The 22,765-nt window shown below is 36.2% G+C and overlaps 1 protein-coding gene across 2 annotated transcripts in view; it reads right to left on the bottom strand.

Annotated features, from left to right (window-relative positions):
* WDPCP (WD repeat containing planar cell polarity effector) overlaps positions 1 to 22,765 on the bottom strand; it is a 161,292-nt gene that overhangs the window by 83,142 nt on the left and 55,385 nt on the right. For both annotated transcript variants that reach the window (XM_052784223.1, XM_052784226.1), the window contains exons 5-10: positions 21,887 to 21,937; positions 19,326 to 19,396; positions 19,016 to 19,075; positions 9,678 to 9,792; positions 5,897 to 6,030; positions 1,261 to 1,452 (exon numbers count right to left, since the gene is read on the bottom strand). In XM_052784223.1, coding sequence (XP_052640183.1) covers positions 1,261 to 1,452; positions 5,897 to 6,030; positions 9,678 to 9,792; positions 19,016 to 19,075; positions 19,326 to 19,396; positions 21,887 to 21,937 — 623 coding nt within the window. The remainder of the gene's footprint in view (positions 1 to 1,260; positions 1,453 to 5,896; positions 6,031 to 9,677; positions 9,793 to 19,015; positions 19,076 to 19,325; positions 19,397 to 21,886; positions 21,938 to 22,765) is intronic.

The following is a 22,765-nucleotide window of genomic DNA, read 5'->3' as shown; positions in this document are numbered from 1 at the left end:
ATGACTGCTAGTTGAGAGAGGTCAATTGAAAAGAAGTAAAGGAGGCAGAACTGGAGGTAATTTAAACTTAAATTCTACAGTGACTAATGACTGAAATAAGAAAGAAAAACTGTCTCAACTACCTTTTCTCTTTTGTTTTCAATATATAGAAAATCCCAAGGGGGAAAAAACCTCACTGAAATTAATATTAGTTATCAAAGTAATAATTCCAAGACATTAAAACATTTACATCTTCCCTAATTAAAGAGAACAGGATGTTGTTTATAAGAGCAGCTTATTCTGAAGTGTTACTTAGGGTTTTTCCCTGCGGGGAAATAGCCTGTAATACCAACTCCAGAACAGCTGTTCCACAGCTGATCCTCAAGTTTGTGCTCCTCTCCCAGAGTCAGTGCCTTTTTAGTCCATACTAGTAGTGGCATAAGCTAAACTGAAAATAAAACTCCAAATACAGGAGCATCTATACAAGATGCTAGTCCAGAACAGCTTTTACATTTTAAATTCAGGCACCAGCTCTTTTCAGAGTATGCCCAGATAGCTTCATTTTTAATTTTTTACCTAACATAGGAAACTGGAATCAAATATTCTTAAATAGATGATATAAAAATGAAATAGATGAAATGGAAACATCTGCCTAAAGAGGTAAGCTAAGCAAGTGTCAGGAAGAGGGTCAGCTTGTAGCCGCGTTCTGACTTGTAGCTTACATTCCCACCTGTAGATGGGGAATTTTGACTTTTTCTTTAAGAAAAAAATTGGTCTCTGATTTGATCAATACTCATAGCAACAATTTAAGCAGCATCTGGGTGTAGCTAATATTTTATAATAAAACACTTAGATGTAAAATGCCTATCAGTTACCATTGCAGACAACATAAAATAATTGCATTAGACAAGCATGCAACAGCTACAGTTTCTAACTCAGATTAGAGTTTTCTAGTGGTACTCTAGAAATACCACATACTCTAGAATAGGTACTACTTCTATTTTCAGTGTTAGCAGCTCCAAAGCTATTCCATTATAAAGACCTAACTTCCTTGCTACAGTTCTCAGATGCCAGTTTTGATGTGAAAATAGTAAATACACTAAATAAGGTGCTTTTTTCATTAAATAATGAACCTTTGTTTTTAAGATTAGAATGGCTGATCTTCCTTTCTTATGTTTTTATCATATCTGTTCTTTATACCTACCTGAATATGCATTTAAGTTGAATCGTTATTTCTTTAGCAAATCCAAAAAATCATGTAATGAGAGTTCAGCACTTTACCTCCAATTTGCCATGTGCACAGCCTAATAGCAATAGGTTGGCTCTGTCCCTCTCACAGGAAATAGGAGACCAAGGCCATGCTCCGTCACTAGTTGCTGACCACCAGCAAATGACCATATCTTGCATACAGTTTATTGCCAGGTGACGTTTCATCCTTCTACCTTCTGGTCCAAGTATATGAGTATAAGAAATCTGATGGAAGAAAAAATGCAGGAAATATTTGACGTGATAAAATAGCATAGTAGGAGCAACTGGGAGCATTTACTTTGGATGTGTGAAAGAGAATGTATATATACACAGAGGACTGTGTACATATATCTTCATATAGGCTGTCTGTAAATGTAAAAAATATCTCCTCAGACAGAAAAAGGCATGCTCACACTTTTATCTACAGGGAGGGGATTGGGAAGGAAAGGAATGTGAGTTAAGAAGGAATTTACTGCAATGACTCCAATCAATACCAAAATGTACAGTCATGGTTGCTTGACAGCATCGACCTACACACAGGATTTAAGTTTAGCCATATTAAATGACAAGTTCTGCAAAGCTGACCAGGGAGCTAAGGCTAGTGTTTAAGACATAATAAAATATTAAATATATTCTACAGTGTTTGAGCAAACCTATATCTTTCTTTTTCCTCCCTAAATTAAGGAATCCACATACAAACATCCGCTTTGCAAGAGAATATATACTTTTCTGCATAATGTGGATGAGCTACAGCATCATGCGTAAAGTTTATGCAGCTCTTGAGAATTGTGCCTCTTTCTCAGGAAGGATTTGTGGAATTTATTATTCAAACTCTGTTATTTTGGAGCATGGTTATTTGAAAACATGAGCAGTGCACCATCTGGGTGACACATGCCAAGGAAATATAGATTGCACCGCATTTCTGCTTAAGGAATTAATGGAAGGTTGATAGCTAGGGGAAAAAAAAACTATCTTGCCATTGCTGGTCAGCAATAATCGAACCACTTTCTGGGGATTAAGCGCATGGCTAAGCCTACTGGACCAGACACTAGCAAAGGGCAGGGGGTCTTCTTATCAGAGAAATGCTTCTGGAGCCAGTCTCACTACATGACAGATTGCTTTCATATTCCTGTCTGCAAGGCAACAAAGGATGGCAGTAATGCGATAATGCCAGAGTGCAATGGGTGTTAAGAACCCGTTGCATTTATGTATTGTATTTAGTAAATAATCAGGCTCATCCAAATTGTGATCTCACCACTCAACCAAGGCCATTAAAATCAAGGTTAATGCTTTAATAATCCTTTGCTGGTTTTTATATGGTCAAAAAGAACCCTTTTCTATTTGCATGGTCATAATATTATTGACCTCTTCATCCCCTGAATACACATCAAAAGGAACTGAAATCAAAGTAATTACCAATGTTGTTCTCTCATGGTAAAATTTAACTCCTTGTACTGTCTCCTCCTTCAGTAAATTGAAATGGATTAAAAAACCACAGATGGGAAAAACTTGCAAAAGGTCAATATTTTCAGAATATCCTGTGTTTTACTTGTCAAAATACTTAGAAGTGTAAAGATAAAACATATAAAAAGTTAACAGGTAGCTGCTACTTGAATTAAAAGTATATGTAAATAGTTAATTTGGTGACAACACATTTATTAGGATGGAAAAACACAAATACTTTCATTGATATTAATTAGTCCTGTATTGTAGCTTTAACTGTTCATAACAATTTCACATGTAATAACAGCCACAAATCTTTTGTAAACCTTTATGTCTTGCATTAGACATGGCACTCTCAAACATGGACTAAAGCCACGAAGAAAAGGCAAATGATAACAGTTGTTTTTATATTTTGCTGGTCTTCAAGACTGTAGTGATTCATACAATAAGCCTTCCTTTATTTTTTCAAAGTGTAAATAAGATCCAAGGTGGTATCGTTTAGAAAGGAAGAGGGTAAAGAAAGTAGTTCTTCCATTTAGGTATGGTTTAAAAACCCCAACTTTTGGATAAATATCAAACTGTGAGGAAGAAAGCATGGCTGACTTGTTCTTATTATTAATAGCACTCTGGCAGTCCGGTACTGCCTAGTGTTCCCTGCCAATTTTGCCCATCATGAGGCTGGACACTGAACAATGTGGAGCTGCTTCTGTCCAGGTACCAAAGAAATTACAATGTTAATATGACAGAAATTTAGTTATATCATTACATATGATTGTAAGCAAGGATTTTCCTCATTTTAGAAGTGGGAATTTAAACATAAATACTACATACATTTCTCAAGGCTACAGAGAATGTCAGAGGCAGAAATGAAGGCTTCACTCAAATTTCCTGAATCTTAGCTCCATATTTTAATCCCATGGTAGTTCTATACCAGTGCAAGCTACCTTTTAATTCAATTTTTCTTGGGAAAAAAAAAATCAGCACTAAGCAACTGTTTTTTTCTGAAGTGTGTATTGTTACTAACAAGTGTGCACATTTGCAATTGAGGATCATCTTTTCATTATTACTGATAGCGACGCTAGTGTTGACTGTGTCTGTGATCTTTTAGCTTTTTTAAGTTTGACCAAAATCAGCCATAAAGAACTCTAATTCAATGCAGAGAGCTGACATAATATTATTGCAGTAGTGAATAATACTTTCTGCTGGCTCATGCTGGTGCAATTTTGAAGATAATAAAAATTATATTTAGCTGCCTAACTAGCAAGCCTCACACAAAAGAACATTCAATTAAAAAATGCAAATGCCTTTTTTTGGCTGGCAAAGAAATAATCCATAGTGATTCCCACTGATTTCAAGAGAAAGCAAAGTTAACATTGAACATGGAGGCGCTTCTAGAAGCTCAGCTGTGTCAGCAAAGAACTGAACGTAACAACCCTATTAAGGAGTGCAGCAGATATTTCTGGTTTCCTAGGGCAGAGAGAGTTTTCTATGGATTAGGCTTTCCTTCTTTCCCAAGAAAAAAATGCCATAACCATTAGATCCAAAATGGGCCCAGCAATACTCAGAATGAAAATATCTTTTCTAAACATAAATTAAGTAAGGAGCTATGGCGCTCACAATAAAATGAAGGCAGTCTTCAGCTCACCACAGCTCCTTCATTAAAGTTTAGCGCCATTACCAAAAAACCACACCACACACCACAGTTGCTTCTAAAGCACAACCCTAACAAACACCATAGGCCAGGCACAAGCGCACATCATTTTAAAGTAAACTACGTATCAGCTCAGTTCCTGGTGAACAGTGAACTGTCTCAAATCCACGTTATAGAGGTTGGATCAATCTCGCAAACACAAGTCATTGCTGAAAAGAGGCCCTGAACTGAAACAGCCTGGAAAATGTATTAGATATTCATCCTAGCAGAAAGTATTTCTACGAAGCAAGTTAAAACGTATTATGGGAAAACTTAAATTAAACACATCCTTAAAAAGCTTGCCTTGCAGATGCAAACTCCCTTATGTGAGGAAGCAAATTACTGAGGGGTTGTCAAGGGGAAAATATTTGCTAGCACAAGATTGTTTTCCTTAACATTTATCCTGTCTGAAATAAATACAAACTCTCTCTTTTGCTCACTACATCTTTCTACCTTTCTTGGGCAAAGGCTTGTCTCTTCTTCATTCTTGCAGTGAATTGGATGCAGTCCCTTTCCTACTCTGCCTGTTCAAAGTTAATTGCTTTGGCTGATTATTTTTTCATAATGTGGTAGTGCCAAGCACTTTCACCTAAGGTCAGCCACTGCCCTGATGCCAAAGAGCTTATGGTCAAAATAAGTTATGCCTACACAGCCCAATACATCCAAGACACAGTGTAATTCAGCTTGAGATGAGCTGGTTTCTACTGACATCCAAACCGGCTAGTTTAAAGCCACCTCAGCTACCTGTAGACTACCTTTCAGCTACTGCTGTGACTGTGGTATAGACACACCCATACATAAAAGGCTGGAAAAAAAGGAGTATTTTAATCTTCACTGTGTAAGTAGTGAATTGAGAAACAGAGGTACCAATTCGCTTGCCTAAGGTCACATACATAGTTTGTCAGTGATGAGAAACTCAGCTTCTGTATCGAGTTCTAGCTCAGTGGCTTAATTGTAAAACCAACTCTCCCAACAATACCATTACTGTAACTAGAGGGAAATAAAGATTTCTGCAAAGAATTACAACAATCTTGGAGCTCGGACAGATGACCGAATTATCATAGCTTCATGAATTCGTGTATATCAGCTGAGCCACAGTAATTGACCATGTGTGTGTTTTTAGCCCACAGCAAACAAGAGGTAAAACACACGAGCTTAAACCTTTTACACTGAGGTTTACCATTACAGATTTTGCTTCATGCTTGTTAGATGCTGAGAATGTGCAAAGGGTCAGTTACTGCTGCTCAACTGACACAAGGTAATCTGTTAAGCAGGGGTAACTCAGCTGTGTGTCTGAGCCCTTAACCTAAATGCAGTAGAAAATTGGATCCCTCTTGGCACCGTATTTCAACTCATTAACTCAGAATGCCATGTAATTTTTTTTGACTTTTCAATAACTACCATTTTTAGAATTTGAGCTGTTCTGGTCAGTTATATAAAGGTTTGCAATTTATACTGCTATATGGTATCAGCAAGTACCAGTGATTCAAAATGTAAAGTTACTGCAGTATTTACAGTCACCATTGACAGCTATACCTTGAAGTCCAAACAAGAGAGTTTTTCCAGTTTTTTGTTTACATCGGGAGAATCCATCTTCTTTGTAAACTGAATAAAGCAGAGTTGGTTATGGTCCTCAAATGACAAGATGATGAAATTGTCTGTAAGGACAGCTGAAAAACAAATAAAAATTGTCACCACTGTAATACCTGTTTCTAGTAAAAAAACAAATTACTGAACCATCCACTGAGACATTGCAAAAAGCAATTTTTTCAAGACAGTGTCTTAAATGTTACACTGAAGCCTCTATAATCTCCTAAAAGACATCTATGTGTCATCCTGCCAGGACCTTCTTGGAAATAAGAAATAAAGCCTAGGGAGTACTCCGACTACATAAATGTGAATAAATTATCTCATATCAAGTTACCACTACATTCAGATATATGTTTTATGCCCTCCTACATTAATTTTCATCTCGGTTCAGCCTTCAATTTTTTTTCTTATGGTAACATCCATTTTGGAAATGCACCTAATACAGCATATCTTGTGTTAAAGATGATAAATGCAAATTACTACTTGAGGTGTACCTGGTATTTTGACATTGTAGGGTTCTGGGTGCTGCTGCAGACACCAAGGAGGCTGCTCCATACAGGATTATGCTTTAGAGGGGTTATGAATTTGTTGAAAGCTTCACATGGGGGTACCCAAAGAATACAGGTAACCAAGATGGAACAGACTCCCTTGGAGTCTGGAAAAATGCAGTGGAATCCCCGCTGTTGTCATAAGGGGGTGTTAGACCAAAACAGTTCTAAATAGAAGTGGCTGACTAATTTGACAATAAAAATTAATTAGACAATAGTATCTAGGAATTTTCCCAAGTGTTATCCAGTTATTCAAGCAGTGCCCACATTTAAAGAGACGTCTGAGAATGAAGTGAGTCATCAGGGTAACTAGTACTAGATCATTGTTAATGAAAATCAGGATTAAAGTATAGCTAGCAAGCTGTTTTCAGAAAGTAAACTGAGAAACCTCTGCTAAAAGAAAAATGCCAAGTAAAGTGGAACCGGATTTAAAAACAAACAAACAAAACCCTGCAGAACAACCCCTGAAAAACAAACAAAAAAGGCATTTGTGACTAATATCCTAGATTCTTAATCTTAAGTAGATTGGCAGTTTAGTCTTACATATAAGCATTGAAAACTGGCTACTCAGCTTTGCTTTGATTTAGTCTGATTGACAACGAGTTGCATTTTCCAATAGTCATGTACTGGCACAGCTCTTAAGTATCTGGTATGCAAATGCTAAAGGGTAAAGTTTAAAGCCAAATAATTGCCTTTGAAATGTAACATTAACACTAGCTTTTGAAAAAAAAAAAAAAAGAAATGGTGATAAAGAATCTGACATGGTGAGTTAGAAGCTATAACTGAGATCCTAAACATACATGAAAATTCAAAGGAACTGAGTACGGTATCCTCAATATGTACACAGTTAAAATATTTTTATATCCTCACAGACATAGTTTACATTAAAGATGACCTACAGCACACCTCAGATGCTTCTGAAATTTGTTTTCATTGAAGAAAAGAAAGCAGGATTCAAAGATCCCTGGGCAGGTGTGAATGAGACTAGCAGTCCCTTGATTTTCAGCATCCGTGGTTGTCCTGGGCAGGAGTGGAGACTAGATCTACATGAAAGCAACTATGGGCATAGTTAGACCATTATTCAGAGAAGACCCGTATGCTGCAGAGTCAGATTACCCTAAAAAGGCAGGCAGTGTAGTAAATATTCTATATACTATTACCGCAAGACCTCAGTGCCTCAAAATAATTTAGAAAATGAGAAATACTGTTTTCTTTTAGGAAAGCAATTTTTTCTAAAATTTCTAATTAAACTAATATTTAGATTTTGGCAATAAATAATAAAAATTGGGAGGACTTTATTAGAGGCAGAAGGATACATTAATTCTGTATTTTGTGCACACAATCTGACCTTTATTCCAAATGTTAAGAGGATATGCTACTCTGAGTTAGAATTAGAACATTTCATAAGTAATTTTGGCACATTGTAATCCTTATCCATTTCTACATATACACAATTGTTAAAATAAGAACTATTATTTTTATACAGACTTCTTGTATTAAATATCAAATTTCTTTTGGCCAACTTTATAAACACAAACCTAATTCCAACCTAGATTTAGAAAGATGTGCAATAATGTTGGATTAAAGTTAATTTATTCTAGGACAACATTATGTTGTGATTCTCACATAAGGATAGTTCAGTATAAAAATTTGTATTTTGAACAGTATTTGCGTGAGTAACAAAAGTATCTTCTTTTGTTGTTCATGAAGATAATAAATGTATTGCAATGACAGGTATTGAGGGTTTTGCTTTTAGTGAACAGAAGCAGTCCTATTTCACCTTCAGACGTGGGTATTACCAAACATGGAAGTTTAAGAAATACTTGAATAAGTGAAAAGAAGGACAAACCATTATATAATGTTATTTATAGCAGTTTGAGTGGTATAACTGTAGGAAAACAGTTGCTTTATTATTGCTTTAGTTGTAAGCTTTTCTAGTTAGCAGTATTTTTTAAAAAATATTTGTATTTCTATGACATATTAAGCCAATGTAAGGCAAGATACGTATAATTTAATTATATATATATGTATTTATTTTTTTTAAAAGACAGAGTATTCTATATAAGTTCTACAAACAACTTCAATTTGGGTATAACCTTAGCTTCCATGCTTTCCTACTTTTTGTCACTGAAAGTATGAAATCCTCCCTCTGGAAACAGAGGGCAGAAAAATCTGAGATGGAATTAGTCGTCTAGTAACTTAAGTCAAGAGTGAAGAAAAGGACTCAAGACATTAAATGTGTTCTATGCTCTCTGTGTGATTGAAAAAAAATTAGGTTAGGGTTAAATTTTTTGATACTGAAGATTCTACTAACACAGTTATATTAACGTTATTTTTCAAGACTAAACTACAATATATTGATAAGAAAGGATCAGAGTGACACGGTATTGCAGGTTTCTTAAAGAACCAGGCCAATATTCAATAGATGCTTGGGTATGGAAGAAGATACATCATTAAAGATCAAAGCTAAGTCTAGCATATATTCTTATTAAAAGGACATGATTTGGGTCTACTTTTTAAGAATTTGGAAGATAATGCACATGCAATTTGGCTCACACCAAAATTCCATATTCTTGATCATGCAGATGCCAAGATACCTGGTTGAGTTCTCAGTGGAGCTCTGTAGAAACACCTTGAAAAAGCTATAGTCATATTATAAAGCTGTTGAAAAGAGGTACATTTTCATAAATTTTCCTCTGCATTAAACTAAAACTTCATTTTTAGCAGTCACTACTTAATAACAATAGTGAGATTGTGGAAATCTAGAAACTAAATCAGAACACTTCCATATAACTAATGTTATCCAGCCTTTTCTAATAAGTAAATATTTTAATAATAACTATCCCATGTAATTAATCAGTTGGCTGATGTTTAGTTCTGTCCCATTTTCCCACTTATGAAATAAACATGACAAGTTCAAATGGCATGTTCACAGTGATTAAAACTTGTAAGAAACTGAATTTTAGAAACCCATTCAGTATTTGACAAGCCTGAAAACTTTGATGTTAAATATTATTCTTAAAGTGTTCTTAGTCCTGAGGGTTGTAACTATGGCATTACATGCAATTACTTGTTGTGTTTGCAAGTCCCCAGTGGCAATAATTAGTCTACCTGTTGACATACTGTTTCTCTACTCTATTGTTAAGGTAGGCAATTGATTTGCACGTGGGTGTAATTACCATCACTGATGGTGTCGGAGATGAGCTTCCCCACCAGGGTCCTGTCAATCACCACTTTCTCCAGCTGTGGCCCAGAAAGGCTTAGGGACACCAATATACCTGAGTGAAAGAGGAGCTACATCCAAATAGCGAGAAAACAAGACATCAAGAATCATTAATAAAGTGAAACGTTCCAAGGTACATATTAGCAGCGTCCATTACATAGTAATCTAATTTTCAAGATTACAAAAAGGACTTATCGTTGATGTGAAGATGTCTTACGATGACTTTGAAAGCTTTTTCAATGAAAGAGATGTAATATAACACTGAATAACAGGGGTACAAGAATTACAATTGCTGAACACTTGAAGAAGATGCATGCTAAGTCCCCAAATGTTGCATAAAATGTACTGATTAGTTTGTCAAAAACAGAGATCAAAATTCTGTCCTGAATGAGTAAAGGGATGATGCTGATCACTCTATCATCCATGGACCTGATTTTTTCTGTATAAAATAACTGCATAGCCTGCATGAAAAAACATATAAAGTTAGGCTTCATGTAATTTTATATTATTATCACAGGTTAAAACCAGCACCTTTTTGCTATCCTTGTGATTTCTGATCAATCATATATTGCTTAACGTAAATAATGGTGCCCTACCACAGTGAGCTCCTAATAAATACATATACTCCTTGGCATAAGGCTATAGATGTCTCTCTTAGAAAGAAGGAAGTTAAACCATTGGACAGAATAGTCAGAGGCTTATTTCAGAGTTAACAATATTTCTGCCTAATTAATCTCAATTAAATGATACATATCATCTTGAAGACTAAGTCCCAGTATTTATCAGCTCCTTCGGATGTGTATCTTGTATGAGAGAATGTTCAGTGGGAGGAGTTATGAAAACCATTTCTTTTTGCATAATTAAACGACTAAACTTAGTCATTTTCTGAATGCAACTACTACAGCAAAGAAATTCAGGAAATAAAACCCATAAAATTCCCTGCTCCATTGTGAGGTGACCTCACTTTGCCAAGTTACTCCAGTAGCAGGAGTATACAAAAAGCTTTATTAGAGAGATATTGTTTTCTTAATAACACGGTAAAAGACAAAGTCAGGGGTTTATAAAAAAAATTCTGACCATATTAATTGTTTAATTCATTGCCAAACTTGACTTCTGAAGAAACCTTGATGTGAAAACAGTGAAAAAATCACTACTGTGACTTTGATCTTCTCATGCAGTACTGAAAACACAAGAGTATTTTAATTCATCTTCCAGTGCCACTTCTGATCCTGCAAGCTGCTGGATTAGATGACTTCAGTGTATAAGTTAAAGAAGTTTCAGGCCAGCTCTCATTCCTGCTACATGGCAGCAGTTCTGAAGGACTCATTCTGGCAGCTAGGTTCATCTCCCTCTAATCAGTAAAAAAAAATAAATAAAATCATTATTTGTTCAGCAGAGGCTATACTAGCCTTAAACTTGCTGAACAATCTTTTCTGCCAAAAGAATCCTTGGTGGAAAGACCATTGCAGAAAAGTACAGAGGGCTCACCAAAGGCCAGAAATCTGGGACTCCAGCTCTTACTTCTACCTAGCAGCAGATTTTTAAAGAAATCTCTCTGCTTTTAAAAAACTTACTACTAGAGAAATTCTTGCTCTTGTAGTAGAATTTGGCAGAAAAATCCCTGTTTGTTTTATGCTAGAGCTGTGAGGCAAACATGGTTGCAATATACTTTTTAGAACAACACACTGGTACATAAATACCAGGCAAACTTTCTTGCAGTGAGATCTACTGGATCGTATAATAAATAAAAAGTAGGGACAGGAATGGTGTGATCTAATTGAGCTTGCCTCTTGTGCAATGCTCTGCTCCCAATAATTTAGCTATGAAAACTCTCAGTTATACATACATTGCTGTATTACTATAGCTCTGTGCTCTCTGTAGCAAAGAACAGGACAAGTATATTTAAATAAACTACCTTCTTGCCCTGACTAACATCTTTAACCAACATTTTTCCAATCTATCTTCCTGTCACTTCACAGTAGTTTGAAAATAAATTCTAGTGACATCTGAAATAGAAACAAAAAATATCTGTGATGTGAAATGGATTTTTTAAGAACAAATGATCATTTCCCATCCTGCCAAAGTCTAACCATGCATTCATTTGATAAATATACATATAGTCAATGTTTCAATATTCCCTGTCATGACAGATGTCCTTTAAGGTTTTGTTCTAGTAAAAATGTTAGACACAGTTATATTCATGCAGCTTTTATTACGATCTTTCAAAACTTCAATTTATCCTTACGTTGAAGTTAGATTAGATAAAATCACAATTTATTTCCAATTTGATAATGTTAAGTCCAGCAAGGTTTGACTACGGTTAGCTATAATTGTCCAAAGAACCTAATTGAAAAAGTGAGGGTTGAAACCCAGAAGTTGACAAACTATGATGCAAGCAATGATCAATCAAAATTACATAAATACTCTAGAAAGATTAGTTCCAAATTACTGAATGAATATCAGCCTGCCAGAGAAAAGTAAAACACCCCAAATCCTTCAGTGTTATGTGCCAACAAAAGAGCTGGTGCAGTCATAAAAATAAACTCTCCAACTTGTGTCTTCCACAACACCTTTGCTTGGGAGCTATGTTCTTCCCTCAGAAAATGTTACTGTAATGGTAGGTTGTTCCCATGCTTCCTTTCCCTGCAGGGAGTGAGAAGAACAAGCTGGAGCTCACCTGGGAGAAAAACCTAAGTGAATCAGAAGTCTGTTTGCAGCCTCTAAGTTTACCTGACAGAGTAGGGATATGTATCACCCATTCAGGTAAAGAGGAGAAGCAAAACACAGGAAAAAATGTGTTTTGATCTGTAGATGGTCAATGATCTTTAATGACTGCATTATGGAATGGGGCCACATGCTTGTCATTCTGCTGACATCTAGTATGTCCATCCACTGTGCTGTATAGAGACATGCTTGCCAACTCTTGGGTTGAGAGGAACAAATACGGTTAGGATTCTTTAACTCTTAAATGTTACAGGGTGTAAATTCACTTTATGCCTATATGTTCATTTCCTGGTAATGGCATAAATCACACCTGTTACAGAGCTAGAATAGAAATCTATGAAAACTGCTCCAGTGTATGATGACATTTATATAAATATAAAATATTGTGCTAATGGGTGTGCTTTGCTCTACATCTATGAAACTAGTTATTAAACCAATGCTATGTATTTTCAATATTGCATAGATCTCTCTCTGTGCTATCTGTATGGCATGATAGAATGACAGAAAGTAGGTAAAAATAATATAATTTCCATGGCTTTTATTGTTTCTCCCATTGTGCTCCCTCCTCCTTTATTTTTACAGTAAAACATTCTTTCCTATTATTCTCCACAGAAGTTTGAGATATTTGGGCAAAAAAATTTTAATTTAACAAATTTTTGCTATAATAACTTACCATGGTTGGTAAGATACCTGTGCTCCACAGGTTTAAGTCCTTCCCTCTAGGAATTTTAGAATCTAAATTTAAAAAGTAAGTCAGAGACCTTACACACTATATGGCCATGTAAGGTCAGTATTTCTTCCACCTCCCTTTAAAAATCCCTTGGATTAGAATGGGGGCTTTTTTAAAAATAGTTCTTAAAGTTTACCATTAAATACAAGCAGTTATTTAAATAAAGCAGGGAAGTGGCTGAGTCACCATCCCTGGAGGTATCTAAAAGACGCATAGATGTGGCACTTAGGGACATGGTTTAGTGGTGGACTTGGTAGAGTTAGGTTAATGGTTGGACTCAATGATCGTTCGGTCTTTTCCAACCTAAATGATTCTATGATTCTATGATTCTGTATTATCTTTCATGAAAAATATTCTGCAAAAGAGAAAATATTTGTATGGTCAAATTGAAACTTCACTATTTCAATTCCTTCCCACTGTGTAGTCTATGCAAAGACTGTTACACGATAATAAAATTTAGGTGCTGTTATACATAAGCTTGCATAGTTAAGCTCCTATTTTGGTGGACGGGAGCAGTCCAATCATAAGCACAAATGAATATAAAGCAAATGGGGAAGATTGCAAACTTGGCTTGAACACAGATACACAGTGATCCAACTCCCAAAAGTACTGCTCAAGGGAATTGCCCATCATTGCTAAGGAATAAAAGCAAATGTAAGAGGCATTATTTACACAAGGCACGAAGTCATTCCATCTAACAGATATCAAATTAGGGAAAGAAACTCACAATCATGAAACACATTACAAATTTTTCAGACTGAAGTACTGCGATGTGAAAAACAGAAATTAGAAGGGTCATCTCTACAGCTTTAACAGTCTCAAGGTGTTCCTAAACAAAATAGGACAGCATGACTTCATACCTATTGGAAGAATAGGCGTAGCCTTTGTACTTGAACATAGTCCGAGTAAAATGTTTGGGCATTTGGTCATTCTACACGCTGGGAAGAAAGGGCCACTTAATTTCTGTGTTACTGAGGAGTTGAATGTGAAGACTTTGATAGAAGGAATTATGCACTTTATGTGCCAAAAATGGTTCTCCAATGAGCAAGAAAAACATAAGAAGGAGCAGAGGATACTCAGGGGAAGACTTAGGCCTTCCCTTCCCCAACCACAAAGTGCTCCAATATGTATTTGAGTTACCTTTTATTAAGCAAAGGACTTCAGTACAGGCTCATGACTTATGGACTTCAGTAGAACTTAAGCATGTACTTAAGTGGATTCCTTTATCCTTGGAAGCCTTAGCCCTTGACTTCTCATTCATGCAGCTTAGCTGCTTATCAGCCCTTCTACCTAAAAAGATACCTGCAGAGCAAAGACAGGACTTGCTTCTATCTGATTAAAATTGGAAGAGAAGGAAAATATGCCTGTAAAAAATATTGCTGCAAACTGTTTTCCCTTACAGAACCCAACTGACAAAGGAATATGCAAAAGGAGAGGAGAATTGCAAAGCATTTCTTGTTCAAGCAGGTTCCCAGGGATTTTCCCCACCTCTTCATTCCAGATTGCTTTCTTAGCCACCCTACCGTAATTACTCTGTTGCATGCTTTATTACAGATGAAGTTACTGTTGTTACACGTTACTGTTTCACAATAATCAATGCATTTGTACTTCTAGCTCCGAATCTCTAAAACCACACAACACATTAATGGTTGTGATCAAAAGCAACCAAAAGTATTTAATGAGGGTAGTGTTCCTCTTAGTAACTGGTGATGGGTACTAGCTTCTCATGTATTCTAGCCAGAATGTCTTGATTTTGATATCAGATGTGCTGCTGTATGTCACCACATATCTTGCTAAATCAGTTTGCCTATGGGCACTGTAGTCGATACAACAAGCCATGTCAGCAAATATTGTTGTGTATCTCAATTCAGAATCCAGTTCTAAGTATGTCAATGATGGTAACACAAAAACCATCCATATACATATGTAAATTGCAACACAAATCAAATTAAATCAAGTCAAAGTAATTTAGCAAAGAATATATAAATCTTTTTCATTAGCAGGCAACAGAGATGATTCACAGCTAGTGCTTGGCTTTTATACAATAAAATAATTCAGTGTTGGCATGTGTTTAAATCTACATCGTAATGCAAATGTAAAACTAAAAAAAGTTGGAAATCAAATGTTTCGGCTAGATCTCATTGATTTTTACTACCTTATATTGTAAAACCAAACCTGAACCAATGGCATCATTTCATAGGATTGATTTCGTGGTTTTGTGGCAAAACTTAAAAGCATTCCAAAGAATTAGAGAAGGAGACCAAGAGGAAGGGAAGCAGCCAGAGCTGAGTTGAGTAAACTCAACAATATTGATAAAATTAATTCCTTAGGTTATTACTCCTTGGCAAGGAAAGCCGAGGAGTAAATTGTTTATTCAATTACAAACAATAGAGTGGCATCTTATTGTAAAGACTTCTTTTTTTCTGTCATCCTTCTTTTATGGTCTATTTATTTTCCTTTGACATCAGCTAACTGAAGATTACAGGATTGTTTCAGCAACTCATCACAGGTCATTAAAGCTGGGGCTCAGAAGTACCATACAGAAATGATGTATGTTCAGATCCTATTGGAACAAGTAGGAACAGAGCTAAAGAAAAGACCGCAAGTCCTTTAGGGCTCAACTACGCTCTTTTAAATAGGAGAGCAAGCTCCTTGACAAAAATCCCTGTACAGTCTAGGTTATGTTTACATGAACTGGCACATCATCTATTTCAGAAGCTCTAAGCAGTACTAGAATGTGTACTTAGGACTGCAAAAATAAAGGTCAATGGATTTTTCTTGGCAATGGACAAGGAAGTAAAGATGAAACTTCTAATGCACTGATTGTATAAAAAAAGTAATAGGGGAAATTCTGAATGCATAAAATGAAACATTAAGAAAGGTAGAAAGCTGGGCCAGCATTGTAGTAGTTCTAGGCAAACTCATATAGAAGAGCCAATTTTGAGAAATACATTCATACAATGGGTAAGATAATCTGCATGCAAACTAACTAGATTTTTCATTGAGGCATATGTATGAAGTCTAATTGGTTATTTACACACAAAGAGTTAACATGACAGCACACTCATTTTTAGCAGATGCATGCTTAAATTTATAGCCCCTGATTTTTGCCTGTGGGCTAGTTAGAAGCTGGAAGTGCTCAAGGAAGCAGTGAGGGATTAGGAACAGCAATGTTTAGGTTCCAGAAGGTACACTAGTAGCAGTGCTATGCTTGTTTTTCACAAAATCAGAGGGAAATCATGCTACTCTCTTAAATGATAGTCTTGTTATCATTGTATCACCTTTCAGATTTTTTTCCAGTTTTCTGTCTTGCTAAAGGTACAAGAGCCACAGAGTTTTTGGATAGCACATTGTTATTACAACACAAAGGGAACTCTTCCTGGTTCAGCTAAAGATATGGCAGATTCAAATACATAGAACATTTATTGAAAAACACGATGGCTGTTGAGTTAAATATTTTAATTTCTATAAATGAATTTATTTGACATTGTATTGCTACTAAAAAAACAAAGAGCTAAAAAAAATATACCATAATTAAACAATATACTCAGATTTATCTGAAATCACTGAAAATTATGACAGTCAGAGTAATTCCCTACATGTTCTCCATGCTGTTTTTCTGACATGTTGCTTTCTATCACACTTGAAAGTTAATGCAAACGTGGACTCTTCTTTTTCCACTAGCAGCTGCTCTGGTATCCATCCAAAGTAGCATGTGAATACAGTAGTGCTATGACATAGATCACACCATTATGTGATAAGCACTTTCTGCTGAAACAGTTCATTAGTCTCCTACTTAGAACTAAAAATTAAATGTAAAACATCTTTTCCAGAAGCTTCAGAACATTTGTACCAAAAAGGGAAAGTCCAGATATTCCTGCAAAATGCTCAAAGAAAAACAAACCGTTTGACATAAAAATTGATAGAAGATGGCTTTTCTGTTCTAGACTCTCCCAAATTATTCATTTTTCTCTGTTTTATTTTCATTTGTTGGAGAGCTTATATTTTCAGGAAGACAGAAAGTGGAATACAACAATTGTTTTGGCAGAAGATTCTAAACCCTGTTGGAGACTTCAATTATCAGCCATTATTATATAAAAAAACATTTTGTTTTGTGATTGAGAAATCAAAAGCAGAATTTAAGGAGAGAGAAATTGCTATGATTTTTATTTATAACTTGAACTCTAGCTATGTTATAAGCTAAGTACTATCACTTATGCTCTGACTACACAAGCCATCTAAAAAGCCCTAAAAAAATACTCAATTTATCAAGCTACCCCTTTACATGATTCAATCCAATATAGAGCCAGACCTAATATACTAAGATAAAAACATCCATCTCTTTTCTTTCCTGTCTTCTACAAGAAATAAGTAAAATTGTATTTGTCTCCTTTTTGTTTATGTAAGCCTGAAACTACTTAGAGAATGCTAAGTCAAAAAAAAGACTTTTATACAGAATTGATAGTCAACCAAAGGTGTTAAATTATAAAGGCAGGACAATCAAATTTTGGCAAGAAGTTCACTGTTTCACAGTATGTATTGGTAAGGAATGCAGGTGGATGCAGATAGATGGGAGGGGAAGGAAAATGATAGAGGGAGAATGGACAGGGAAAGCAAATGAAGAGACAGCAAACTGGGAAGCAGATGAATACACTCATGGCTAATTGACTCAGGATTTCTTAACCAAATTCCTTTCCTAATCAGAACAATAATAGCAGAAAAAAATGAGTTGTTTAAATTAGTATACAATTAATATTTAAATCAGTGATAGAAGATCAACATTCACAGATATATACTATGTAATCTGTACATGAATAATATACATTTCCTACCTGTAAGATCTGATAGGCAAATGTAGCTTAGACAATAATATCTTTATTATTGATACAAAAAGACTATATACTACTTGGCATGTCAGGTATTTAAAAATTTTGCTATTCTTAAAGACATTTCTGGAATTTCAGCTGTATAATGTTCGAATATTTAATATTATTCCTGCTAACACACATTTGGAACTCCTTGAATTAGAAGAAAAAAATGATGACTCTGAAAAAACATAGAACTTAGAAGACAAAAATTTCTTTTTAGGAATGGTATTAGTAATATTTATAAGTATTCCCCATGCCAAAGCAGTTTCAAATATGATGCACATTCCTCATGAAAAATGAAGACTGCAGAAACTTGTAAAATACATATGTTTTTCAGAACAAGCTCATGATTAAGGAGCTAGAGCACGTAACATGTTCAGATCTCCCACCTACCCTACCGTTCTGTGTTAACAAGGATGTGACAAGCTGTTTCTTGTACACAATATGTGGAACTTACATAGACAGAGAACATAGCTACATAGAATGTGCCACATGTCACAATATCTTTTGTACCATAACTTGATTAACGATCTAGCTGGTTTAGAATTATAGCTTCCCTCCCATATTACACAAGTACAAAGTAAAAAGATTTGCGACAGACATGTAAATAATTAAGATATAAAAATGTAATATAACATAGATTCCAGACCTGTCTATATATTTTAACTGCTCCCTTAGCCTGCTATTTTGAAGTACAGGATGCTTTCAGTTTCCCCAAATAATAATAATCTCACAGAATCGGGGTCCTTTAATGTAATTTTTCTTGTTGATAAAAAACATTTTTTTGTTTTGTAACATCTATTTCATGTTAGAAATTTAAATAAACACAATCTAGGTAATAAGAGCCCATACATTAAAAAGAAACCAATTATTTTCTGTGTTAGTTAACCTTTTAACACTATTGCATCAATCACTGAACGGCTGTTCGGCTCCACTGGCTGAACATTGCAAAAGCTTGTCAAAACATTTTACCTGACAGATATGTTTGTTCTTCCATTTGCTCAGCATACATTGACTGTTTTGCATTAAGTCCTAAAGGACAACAGAAAACAGAGAGTGGAGTTGGCAGTATACATTGTCACTATCAGTTAACATACTTCTGATTTTCAAGTTTATAGATGAAGTATGCCACACAAAGATGCAGCTGTTTTAGAACAGCCCACCAGACAAAAGCACATTTATCATCACTGGGAGAGTTGGATCTTTATGAAAATTAAAGGTGTTGAAAGAGGTTTGAAAACCGGATTATATGTTGCTGTACTTGAAACTTTCTGAAACATACCTCTACCTCCTTGAGTGTATCTCGCAGTTTGTCTGGTCGCTTGTTTTTCAGTATCCAAGGATAATCTCGAGCTGGCAAATAAAAGTAAAAACCAAAAAAGATAGAGAAATGTGTATACATAGGCAACTATATATGTATGTGTGCATATATATATGCGTGTGTGTGTGTGTGTGTGTACAAACATACATTTATATACAATAAAAAAAAAGTTCTTCAAGTTGAGCTTCCTTTTCTGTGCAAACACAAAACTAAGATTTCTAGGAGCTACCTTAAATGTAAAATTTACCTATAACTGAAAGGAAATGGCTATGGTTTCTATTGTCAAATGATATCCTTTTGAAAGGTTCTGTCAGAGGAACAGTTAGCATGAAATATCCACACTGACTATGACTTCACCATGGCAATTGTGTACAAAGCTCTCAGGATGTAGCATCTTACCCAGCTGCTAAGCTCTTGCAATGAGAAAGCATCTCACATTCAGTATGTTAACTCAGATTCAAGTTATCAAACCCTAAACAGATACTATTCTTTTGAACTAGCATTTCATTGCCTAATTTCAAAAAGCAGGCACTAACGTGTCTGCAAAATATATATGCATGAATATATGCATATATAGAGGTATTAACAACAGGTAATTGTGAACGCCATAACTTATGGAGTATAGTTATTTATAGGATTTGTTCTTGAAAATTTAGTCTGAAGAATCTGCCAAGTCAAGCAAACAAGAAACTGCATGACTGCTACAGTCCTTTAACAAATTTATTAATGTTCAGCAAACTACTTTGAAAATTCTGGCCTAATACATTAATCCTGAAACCAGGAGGCAAGGCTTCCTCTGGAATTGCTAGCAATTCGATTGTTTCATTGCTGAGAATCAGGCCCTAATAACTTGTGAAAATTTATCATTTAAAAGTGAGGAGTTTTCTGTTCATAAGTATATAATAAAAACCATGAGAAACTAGAACACATTGTCTTTTTAAAATCTAGCCTATTTAAAGGAAACCTGATGAAAAGTTTTGAGCTCCAAGCTGTCAGTTTGTATGCCAGCTTCCAGACTGAATGACTTAACAGTTGTGTTTAAACCTTCCTGCAAAAAGGAGCTTACAATAGAAGTGCTATAGAGTGAAAAAATGAAGGATTTCATATATCAACAAAAGAGCACACCAACATACAACTTCTCTTTGTATTTTCTTGGACTGAAGCCAATGTTGGTGGAACTGTTATGATAATATTAATTAGGCATGTAAGATCACATTTTCAATGGGTGCCTTCATAAATACTGGAATATTTATCCACGTATGCAAAATGGGAAATTGCCTGTACAGATACCAAACTACATATACAAATCAGTAGCTGTGAATAAAGTTACCCAGTACTCCTCTTTAAGAAATGTGCCATACAGTGCTTTGTGCCTAGGCCACCCCTGTATTTACAGCAACAAGGTGCAGTAGCTTGTGTTCCTTTTGCATGTCACACGTATAAAAGATAACAGTTGGGGCTTCCGTATAACGGGGTTTATCTGGGCCTGCTTCTCTTTTCATACAGGCAGTGCCTGTAAGATAATGCTACGCAGAGCACAAGGGATGTAAATCCATTATGCTCCTCCCTACTTATAACCCTTTCTCACCTCCCCACCTTTACAGAGCTGTATTGATTCTTCCTGACACACAACCCTCCACAGTGGGTGTAGATTTACCACATGGCTGTGTGCACCTTTATATCCATCCCCAGCAGGGCTTCAACATGCTCCAAACACACCTTATGGTGTTGAAAATAACTTATCCTTTTGGAACACATTTTGCCTTCAAACGCACGCACAATTCCACATGAATTTTCATTATGATAAGATAAAACGTTAAGGCAATACTTACAGCATACATATTACTTTGTGAAGTCGTCTAAAAATCAATTAGATTTTTCAGAGTTGTCATTCATTAATGAATGCTCTGAGCAATAATAACTATGCAGGAGTTGTAAAGCTTGAGCTAAAGAAAAGTTGTACTAATATAAAAATCTTTACCTGTCACGGTACTGCTCTGTGGTAGCATAAACTGAAATTGCTTTTAACCAGATAATGCAGGAGCAGCATAAATGTTTCAAAGCTAAAAGCGTTCTATGAAGGCAGCTGATTATTAACCTGGAATTTTATTTTAGCTGAAAGTATTTTAGTTATAATTTTCAGTTTTGAGGCAGTTGGTATTTCAATTCAAGAGCTGACTGGGAAAATGTTTATTGCTCATCTGCTGAGTAAATTTCATACAGAAAAATCTGGATTGTGATTATTTTTGTGATTACTCTTGGCAATGAATTTGAGAAGCAATACACACTACCATGCTTAGTGGCACAGAAAGAGCCAGATTGCAAATATACCAGGAAGGAGTAATTACAGCTTTTCGATGGTTTTGTGCTGTGTAGTTCTGTGACCGACTGTCTTGGATGGCATACCCAGAAAGTTACACTGGAAGCAGTCTGAGGTTATTTTAATGCTTTTCCTGGGGCATCACCAATCCAAATTAATAATTTGGTCTTACTGTAACAAGAAATTCAAAAAACGTCCTTACACTCTGCTAGCTTTTGCTTCTCTTCTAAGTAACCGTGCTTCATTTGTGATGCTAAAGGAAAGAAAGGATGAAAAGATGAATGATAATCCTTACAACTGCTGTCAGCAAATATTAATATTAGAGAGAAGATTCATACAGTCTGATAAAACACAGAAATTTACAAAACATTAAGACAGCCCTGATGTTTTCACCTCGTAAGTCAGATATCTTAAATTTGCAGTGAAAGAAAGGCTTATGCAGCCCAACAGGTGGGCCGGCGTTACTGAGCCTCCGATCTCATCAGACAGCGAAGCGAGCTGCAACCGAGCCCAGCAGAGAAGCGGAGTCAGTCTGTCAGCAGAGGCTGCGCGGAGGCAGCGCGTTAACCACGAAACTCAGCCCACGGGATGCCCGCACAAGCCTCCGCTCCAACCTGGCCGCAAAGAGGAAGTAACTCTAGCCGAGCAGACCTCTTGGCCCATCGTGAAACTTCTGGGATTAACAGGATTAATCAGATAAAGAAAATTGATCGTTCACTCTGAAATGGCCATTTCAGACGCCCGGCGGGGAGGCGGGAGGCCGGGGCGGGCACTCCCGCGCGCTCGCGCTGCCCCCTGCTGGGGCTCCGGCAAACACCCGCCTACGGCGGCGGCGGCCCGAGCCTCCGGCCCCACCGACCCTCCGGCCCCACCGACCCCCCGGCCCCACCGGTGCGCTGCGGCAGGGGACGGGGCTGGGGAGGATATCCACGTGTAGGAATTCAGAGTATGAAATCCCACTGAGGTTTCCAGCGGCGTAAAGGCTGCTTTTACGTAAACATCTTTCCAATTTTTTTCTTCTGTGGAATAAAAAGTTTTCAAATGTGCTGCCGAGACTTGGGAGAGAGACTCTCGTTCTGTG

This window comes from Harpia harpyja, chromosome 4, assembly GCF_026419915.1.
Source record: "Harpia harpyja isolate bHarHar1 chromosome 4, bHarHar1 primary haplotype, whole genome shotgun sequence".
NCBI classification, from domain to species: Eukaryota; Metazoa; Chordata; class Aves; order Accipitriformes; family Accipitridae; genus Harpia; species Harpia harpyja.
This window is presented reverse-complemented; position numbering and strand designations above follow the sequence as displayed.